At 39.2% G+C, this 9,542-nt stretch overlaps 1 protein-coding gene across 1 annotated transcript in view; it reads right to left on the bottom strand.

The window, feature by feature from the left end:
- Window positions 1–9,542, bottom strand: part of casd1 (CAS1 domain containing 1) — an 83,958-nt gene that overhangs the window by 53,619 nt on the left and 20,797 nt on the right. The window contains exons 5-6 of the mRNA XM_043689934.1: window positions 1,755–1,799; window positions 436–498 (exon numbers count right to left, since the gene is read on the bottom strand). Of these exons, the coding sequence (XP_043545869.1) occupies window positions 436–498; window positions 1,755–1,799 (108 nt within the window). The remainder of the gene's footprint in view (window positions 1–435; window positions 499–1,754; window positions 1,800–9,542) is intronic.

A 9,542-nucleotide genomic window follows, 5' to 3' on the forward strand; every position in this document is an offset into this window, starting at 1 on the left:
AAGCGCAACCCACCCATACCCCTACATTTACCCCATACCTAACACTACGGACAATTTAGCATGGCCAATTCACCTGACCTGCACATCTTTGGACTGTGGGAGGAAACCCACGCAGACACGGGGAAAACGTGCAAACTCCACACAGTCAGTCGCCTGAGGCGGGAATTGAACCCGGGTCTCTGGCGCTGTGAGGCAGCAGTGCTAACCACTGCCACCGTGCCGCCCTTGTGCCACCGTGCTGCCCTTGTGCCACCGTGCTGCCCTTGTGCCACCGTGCTGCCCTTGTACTGAGAGAGGAAACCAGAGCACCCAGAGGAAATCCATGAAGGCACGGGGAGAAGGTGCAAACTCCACAAAGACAGTCACCCGAGGCTGGAATTGAACCAGAGTCCCTGGTGCTACCCTACATATTAAAGGGTATTTTATCATACATACCTCATTCCAAGCTTTAAAACAATCTTTCATGGAGTTGTTTACTTCAGGGTACCACAAAAAATCCTGCAGTTCAAAACAAAGTGAAAATACCAAACAGAAGTTGAGAAATTTTAATTTCTTAATTTATTTGGACAGTTGAGATTAACAAAGATAGAAACAAAGCTGCCGTTTATTAAAATTGAACCAAGTCATGAGCAAAGAAAGTGGAAAGCTATGGGACCATCACAACTAAGCCTTCTATTCTCTCTCATTTTGACAGTGTCCAAATATCTCATTTTCTTTTCCCTTTTTGCTCCCAGTTTAGGAATAATAGCAGCTGCAGCTCCTACACCACTTCCTGTCAGAGGTTAGGAAAGACTTAACTTGCACCTACAGAACACACAGCCACAATAAATATATATTTTATTGATGTTGTGTGAAGTGCAGCAAAAAATCTCAGTTTTTAATAAAAACAAGGTATTCTGCTGGTTAATTTTCATAACGTTCTAAAAGATACACCAGAGAATTATGGCTCATAACTTAAACAGCCAATTTGTGTGCAATATTATTTTCAGCACCCCAATTAGCATTTCATACCTCCCATCGCAAGTATAATGATTAATGCTGAATTGGCATTTGCATAAAAGGATCTCCAAACTGCCTGTGAAACATACCATGTACAGTGGCTCAAATCTGGCTATCTAAAAAAGATATTTTCATAAGCTGCTATGCAATTTTAGTTGTTACTAATTAAGTAAAATAATTTAACAATATAATTATTAACATTGTTGCACTAGGGTGGACAAAGTCATAAGTCACACGACACCAGGTTATAATCCCACAGGTGTATTTGAAATCAAAAGATGAAGTGGAGGGAAGCGCACAGGCACAAATTCTGTGCCTGTGTATTTCCCTCCAATTCACTCGACGAAGGAGCAGTGCTCTGAAAGCCTGTAATTTCAAATAAACCTATTGGAAAAATAGTCTGGCGTCATGTGACTTCTTACTTTGAATAATGTTGCTTTAGCCTGACTTTATTGCCTAAGATAACTAGTTCTTTTCCACACTTTAAACTACTCTTGATCTGCCCACAACTCAGCTTTACCTTTCCTAATTGTTTTCAAAGTTATTTCTTCGCTTTTTTTTTAAAAAACTTTAACTGACATGATGCAAACTCTAATGCAAATTCCACTCAGAGGTTGCCAACTGAGACTGCATCAGTATTTGCTTTATTTACACTAATGACTTGCAGAAATGATTATCAAGCTGTCCCAGTTAAACAGAATTATCAAGTTATAATAAAAATAATGCCAAAAAATATTTTAAAATGCAGAACTTACAACTTTCAATGAAGTGCTTCTATCTTCAAAGGAAATGTTTTCATGCTGTAAATTAAGTACATTGTTTAATCAAATTATCTTAAAAACATGTCATGCTTTAAGTTTTGCTGCTTGCTTACAATCAACACAAAGTTCACACACATTTAAAATTCTCAAACAAACACACTCTAATTGAAAACTGCATTATTTTTACACTTTTTCCTGGAGGAAGTGGGATTCAAACTTTAAACTTTCCATAACCACGTGTTTTATTAGTTATGGTAATAAGACAACACCAACAAGGAGCAGCGTGGATATTGCAACTGCTCCTCGGATTGCAGACTTAGTTAAAGATTTATTACAGGTTTTCTGAAAAGGTATTCTTGCCATTATAGTTTACTAATAAGACATTTTCCACTTTGTTTTATTAATATACAGAAAAAAAGCAATTTTTCAACAGATTTTTTAAAAAATAAGCTTTTGAAAGGCCTACAGTTTACGGCTGACTTTTTTTAAAAAAGTTCTTAATTCAGAAACAAAAGACCTATGTTTTAGAAGCTTTTTTTTTAAACACTGCAAATTTTTTTTGAAAAACTGAACAGTTTTTCTTCAAATAAAGACTAGCATTTTCATTGCAGATAGTCCTACACATGGTCAGCTCTGGAGAAGTTTTTATTTGAAGAATTTATTGAAGAACAATTGTTTATATTAGGTTAATCAGCTAAGTGGTTGATTTTATTTAAGTTTTAAATGTTTGATATATTTTTTAAAATTTTTTTTCCATTTCAACATTATTTTCGATAGGTAATGAAAGGTAGTTTATTTTATATATAAGGTGTTATTGAAACATCCTTTATAGGCTTAATGTTATTAAGGTAACAATTAAGGTAGAGGGAGATGGCTAGTAAATTTAGGTAAGTTATTACGCAGCAGGATTAGTCAGATAGATGGGTGAGTGTCAGGAAAGGCAAGAAGGTAGTTCAAAAGTCTCCAGTGGCTACTTCTCTATCAAATAGATATTCAGTTTTTGGAACTGTTGAAGAGGATAGTCTCTCTTAGTAAAATGGATTGGCCCATCTGAACTGGATGCTCTGAATAATTCTTATGTTAGGCAGTATTTGACAAATTTTAATAGAGTTATTTTTATGGGGGACTCTCCTGTCTGGGGCATCATCAGGAGATTCTGTGGCAGTGAGCATAAATCTAAGATGGTTTGTTGCTTCCCTGGTGCTAGGATTAAAGGACGTTTCTACATGTTTCAAGCATATTGTTAAAGGCGAGACTGAGAAACCAGAAATTATTGTACAGATTGGTAGGAATGATATTTTTAAGCAAAGATTAAATCAGTAAGCAGTGAATTTAAGAGGTAAAAACAATGACTGCAGATGCTGGAAACCAGATTATGGATCAGTGGTGCTGGAAGAGCAGGAGTGGATAGGTGGAAAAGGAGCTAGGCAGGTCGGACAAGTCCGGACAAGTCAAGGGGACAGTGCGGCGCTGGAAGTTTGAAACTAGGAAGAGGTGGGGGAAGGGGAAATGTTGAAGTCCACATTGATGCCCTGGGGTTGAAGTGTTCCGAGGCGGAAGTTAGGTAGAAGATGAAAAACAAAAATAGTAGTAATTTCTGGTTTACTTCTAATGCCAAACTCAAAAACATGGGAAGGAACAAGGGTTTAAAGGAGATAGGGATTCAGGCTTTTGGACAATTAGAATGTCTTTTGGGACAGAAAAGACCTGTTCAAAAAGGATGGGTCTAACCTAAACTAGAAAGTAACCAATATCTTAGCAGGGAGATCTGCCCATTCTATGAAGGGGGAGAGTGGGCGGCACGCTGGCACTGCTGCCTCACAGCGCCAGAGACCCGGGTTCAATTCCCACCTCTGGCAACTAACTGTGTGGAGTTTGCACATTCTCCCCGTGTCTGCGTGGGTTTCCTCCCAAAAATGTGCAGGTTAGGTGAATTGGCCATGCTAAATTAGTGTTAGGTGAAGGGGTAAATGCACTTCGGCCGGTCGGTGTAGACTGAAGGGCCTGTTTACACTGATAGAGAAGGCAAACAGAGGAATTCTGAGTAGCACTGTAAATGGAAGGATTGATGGAGAAGGCTCTGAAAATGAGGACAGCATATCAATTTGAAAAAAAGACGAGAGAGTCAGAGTACGTAGTATCTCTGAATAACTTAATTGCATTTATTTCAATGCAAGGGGTCTTACAGGTAAAGCTGAAGAACTCGTGGCATGTTTGAGAACATGGAATTTGGACGTCATAGCTATTATAAAAGCTCGGCTGAGAGATGGACAAGATTGGCAGCTCAATGTTCCAGGTCTTAGTGCTATAGGAAGGAGAAAAGGAGGCAAGAAAGGACAGGGGGTGGCATTTTTGATTACTACATTACTGATGTAACTAGGGAAGACATTTCTCAAAAGTCACCCAGTGAAAATACAAGGGTAGAAATTACAAATAAGAAAAAAAAGTCGTTTTGATAGGATTGTACTATCACCCACCCAATAGTAAGAGATAAATCGAGAAACAAATATGTAGGGAAAACTCATATGCAAGCATACTAAGTTTGTTGTACTGGGGGATTTTAACTTTCCAAACATTGACTGGGACTACCATGGTGCTAAAAATTCGGATGGTGAAGAGTTTGCCAAATGTGTTCAAGAAAACTTTCTTTATCTCTAGTGGTAGCATCCACATACTGAAGGAGCAAACTCTACCTTCTTTTGCGCAATAAGGCAGGGCAGGTGACTGAATTAAAAGTTGGGGAACACTTTGGGTGTAGCGATCATAATTCTATTAGTTTCAAAATGGTTACAGAAAAGGATAAACCTTAAATAAATGTTAAAAGTTTTTAAATTGACATTAGGCCAATTTTAATGGTATGTGACAAGAACATCAAAAGTTGATTGGGGGAGACTGTTCGCAGGGAAAAGGATGTCTGACAAGTGGAAGGCTTTCAAGAGTCTCATCACGAGTTCAGTGGCATTTTGTTCCTGTAAGAGTGAAGGGTAAGGCTGGTAAGATTAAGGAACAATGGATGAATAAAGATATTGAAGTTCTAGATAAGAATAAACGAGAATCTTATTTCAGATATAGCCAACTTGGTTCAATTGAATCTCCTAATCAATATAAAGAGTGTAGGGGCATTCTTGAGAGAGAACACAGAAAGATAAAGAGGGGATGTAAGATAATATTGGATTATCCTTAACCGTATCTGCCAAAGAGCTTTTACAAGTACATTAAGAATCAGAGGGTAACTAGAGAGAGTAGGGCCTCTTAAAGATCAATGGGGTAATTTTTGTGTTGAACCCCAGAAGATGGGAGAGAAACTAAGTGAATAAGTTGCATCAGTTTTTAGTGGAGAAAAATGTAGAGAAATGAATTGATATTTTAAGAACAGTTTACATTAAAGTGGAAGTTTGAGAGGTCTTAGAAAATATAAAAGTAGATCAGGTTCTGGAAATTTATCCAATGTATCCCACGACATTGTGGGAGGGAAAGGAGGAAATTACGAGACCCCTTAAAGAAATATTTGTAGCATCTACAACTATGGATGAAGAGCCTAATGACTGGAGAGTGGCTAATGTTGTACTTTGTTTAAGAAAGGTTATAAGGAGAAACCAGGAAACCACAGACCTGAGAGAGTGCGACTTCGATTGTGGATATATTGTTGGAGGGGATTATAAAAAATAGGATTTATGGACATTTAGAGAAGCAAAAAAAAAAATTAGGGATATCCAGCATGGCTTTAAGAGAGGAAAGTCATGTCTCAAACTTGATGGAGTTTTTTGAGGAAGCTATCAAAAGATTGCTGATTGAGTAGTAGACGTTATTTATTTAGATTTTAGTAAAGAATTGACAAGGTTCCACATGGTAGGTCAATTCATAAAGTTAGATCACATGGAATTCAGAGTGAGCTTGCCAATTGGATACATAATTGGCTTAACAGCAGGAGACAGTAATGGTGGAGGGTTACTTTTCAGACTGGAGGCCTGTGACTAGTGGCGTTCCACAGGGATCAGTTCTGGGTTCTCTTTTGCTCATCATTCATTTAAATGATTTGGATGAGAATATAGAAGGCATGGTTAGTAAATGTGTGGATGACACCAGAATTGGTGGCATAATAGACAGCGAAGAAGGTTTTCTAAGATTACAAAAGGATCTTGATTAAATGGGTCTATGGGCTGAAAAATAGCATGGAATTCAAATTGGATAAATGTGAGGTATTGCATTTTGGTACAAGAGTCGGGCTTACACAATTTTTGGTAGTGTTGTAGAACAGAGGGACTTTGGGGTGCAGGTACATAATTGTTTAAAGTTTGCTTCACATACAGACAGGATGGTTAAAAAGGCATTTGGCACACTTGCCTTCATTGCTCAGTCCTTTGAATATAGGAGTTGTACTAATGTAGTGTACAAAATACCATGCAAGGACTGCACAAAACACTATATAGAACAAACAGGAAGCGACCACTACAGCGGACAGCTGAAACTGACAACCGGAAGCGGCAGGGACAGACCACTATAAACACTGGAGGAAACATCAAAGAAGCGCTTCGCAGGAGGCTCCCAAGCACTGATGATGTCGCCTAGCCAGGGGACGGAACGTTTGCAACAAAAACTTCCAGCTCGGCGAACAGAACCACAACAGGAGTTGGAATGTTATGTTGAGGTTGTACAGGACACTGGTGAGGCCTTTTCTGGAATAAGGTGCCTTGTACTGGTCGTCCAGTTATTGGAAAGATATTATCAAGCTGGAGGGGGTTCAGAAAAGATTTACCAAGATCTTGCTGGGTATAGAAGGTTGAGTTGTAAAGAAAGGTTGGATAGGTTGAGACTTTTTCCACTGGAATGTAGGAGGTTGAGAAGTGACCTGACAGAATGTTATAAAATAATGAAAGGTATAGATAGACTTGATAGTAGCTATATTTTCCCTTGGATAGGGAACTTCAAGACTCAGGACACATTTTTAAGGTGAGAAGAGAAAGATTTAAAAAAAAGACAGGAGGCAATTATTTTACACAGAGTGGTTCACATTTGAAATGAACTTCCTGAGGAAGTGGTGGATGTGGTTCCAACACAACATTTAAAAGACAGTTGGATGGATACTGTGTATGCATAGGAAAGATTTGGAGGGATATGGGCCAGGAGCAGACAGGTGGGACTAGCTTAGTTTGGGATTATCTTCGGCATGGATTAGTTGGACTGAGGGGTCTGCTTCTGTGCTGTACGACTATGACTTGCTAAAGTTTAGTCACATCACAAACAGAGAAATTAGTAATTGTTTTGAATGGGAGCCAAATAAGACAGCTCTGTAACTACAGCAGAACAGAAATATTTCTCTGCATTCTTTGGAAAAGTAATGACATTATTAGGAAACTGAACTGTGGACTTAAACAATAGAATTCATCGTAATATTCATCAGGGCTACAATATAATTTTATGGATGTAACTTGCATGGTACTTTCAATTGACTCGTTAATATTTGCACTACAGAAATGCCAGGCAATGATGATCAACAAAATCTAACCACCTCCCCTTGAAATTCAATGATGTTACCATTACTGAATCCCCTATTATCAACATCTTGGGGGTTATCATTGACCAGAGACTCTCAAACCCAATGGCTACAAGAGCAGATCGAAGGCTGCTACAAGAGCAGCAAGTAACTAACCTGCTGACTCCCCAAAGCCTGTCTATCAACTACAAGGTACAAGTCAGGCACGTAATGGAATACTCCCCAGTTGCCTGGGTGGGTGTAGCTCAAACACCACAAAAAGCTTGACACCATCCAGGCCAAAGCAACCCACTTGATTGGCATTACATCTACAAGCATCCATTCCCACAACCACAAATGCTTAGGAGCAGCAGTGTGTACTATTTTCACTAAGTGGTGACTTGTAAACTTTTCACTATACTCATTTGAGTATGTGATAATAAAAAAATTTTAATTCAATTTCAAGTTGCACTGCAGAAATTCACCAAAGATCCCCAGACAACACCTTCTAAACCTATCTCGAAGGACAATAACAGCAGATCATTGGAACACCATCACCTGAAAATTCCCTTCCAAGCCACTAACCATCCTGACTTGGAAATATATTGTCAGTCCATCACTGTTGAGAGGTCCAAATCCTGGATTTTCCCCCAGATGGCATTGTAGGTCAACCTACAGTAGGTGGATGGCAGTAGTTCAACGCAGCAGCTCATCAACACCCTCTCAAGGACAACTATGGACACAAAATAAATGCTGGCCAGCCAGCAGCAACCATACCCCACAAAAAAATGAATTTAAAAATATTAATTTTAAGTCAAAGCTACACTTTTGCATATCACCAGCTTTTCAGAGTATTCCTCAATTTTTAGATTTTCTGTACAGTTAAGAAACACCATTTATTTATCGTGATGCCTATCATGAACTCAGCTTATTCAAAGAGCCTTGCTGGGAATGAAGTACATTGAACTGCGAAGGCAGCCAATTTATGTACAGGAACAGCCTCACCAGCAAGAGATGACTTAACCAGATACTCCTTTTCCAGTGATGCTTATCAAGGGATGACCGTTCACAACAATCACTCAATGTTGGCCAAAATAGCACATTTAAGTTGGAGTGGAGCTTATATATGACCATCTGGCTGAGATTATAGAACTGTCGTTACTGGCTCAGCACATAAAAACGTTGAAAATCAGGTTGAACCCATGGTCAGCACACAATAGCTAACTATCTAGAATGCAGATTACAAAATACTCACTGGCTCAAAATCCGAATATTGATTTACTTTAACAATGTAATACAACTGTAGCAGAATGCAGAAGAAAGAATGATGCAAAGTTGAGGTTGATGAATACTATTAACAGCAACAGTAAATCTTTCACATATTTCATTTCACAAGTCTTCCGTTTCATCCAAATATTGCTCTTTTGTTCTTGGAGAAAACCCAACATATAGCCATCTCTCCCTAGTTTGATTGACCTTTTGATTTTGGGTCATGGATGATACTCAAGACCATATTTAAATCGAATTTCTAATTGAATTCCTAGAACAGTTGCAATCATAGAAATGGTGAACCTGAACAACCAATTTAGGTCATGTTTAATACAAATTCCCCAAAGTGCTTCGTAAGAATATTATAAAACAAAGCATGACATCCAGTCACAAAGGAAATATTAGATTAGTTACAGAGTCATACAGCACAGAAACAGACCCTTCGATCTAACTCATCCATACCGACCGGGTTTCCCCAAACTAAAATAGACCCACATACCTGCATTTGACCCAGATCCCTCTTAAACTTTCCTATTCATGTACCTGAACAAGTGTCTTAACTGCGCCGGCATCTACTACTTCCTCTGGCAGTTCAGTAAAAACTTAGTTAAAAAGGCAGGTTTTAAGGAGTGTGTTTTTACATTCATTTGAGAGAAGTCAGCAATTATCCCTAGTTGCCCTCAAGTGCTGGTGAGCTGTCTTCTTGAACCGTTGCAGCCCATGTGCTGTGGGTTGACACACAATGCCCTCAGTCTAGATTAGAGTGGTGCTGGAAAAGCACAGCAGGTCAGGCAGCATCCGAGGAGCAGGAAAATCGATGTTTCGGGCAAAAGCCCTTCATCAGGAACAGAGGCAGCGGGTCGGCAGAGTGGAGAGATATATGAGAGGGGGGTGGGGAGAAAGTAGCAAAGAGTACAATGGGTGAATGGGGGTCGGGATGAAGATGATAGGTCAGAGAGGAGGGTGGAGTGAATAGGTGAAAAGGAAGATAGGCAGGTACGACAGGTCATGAGGGCAGTGCTGAGCTGGAAGGTTGGAGC

This window comes from Chiloscyllium plagiosum, chromosome 5 (genome assembly GCF_004010195.1).
Source record: "Chiloscyllium plagiosum isolate BGI_BamShark_2017 chromosome 5, ASM401019v2, whole genome shotgun sequence".
In the NCBI taxonomy this organism is placed as follows: Eukaryota; Metazoa; Chordata; class Chondrichthyes; order Orectolobiformes; family Hemiscylliidae; genus Chiloscyllium; species Chiloscyllium plagiosum.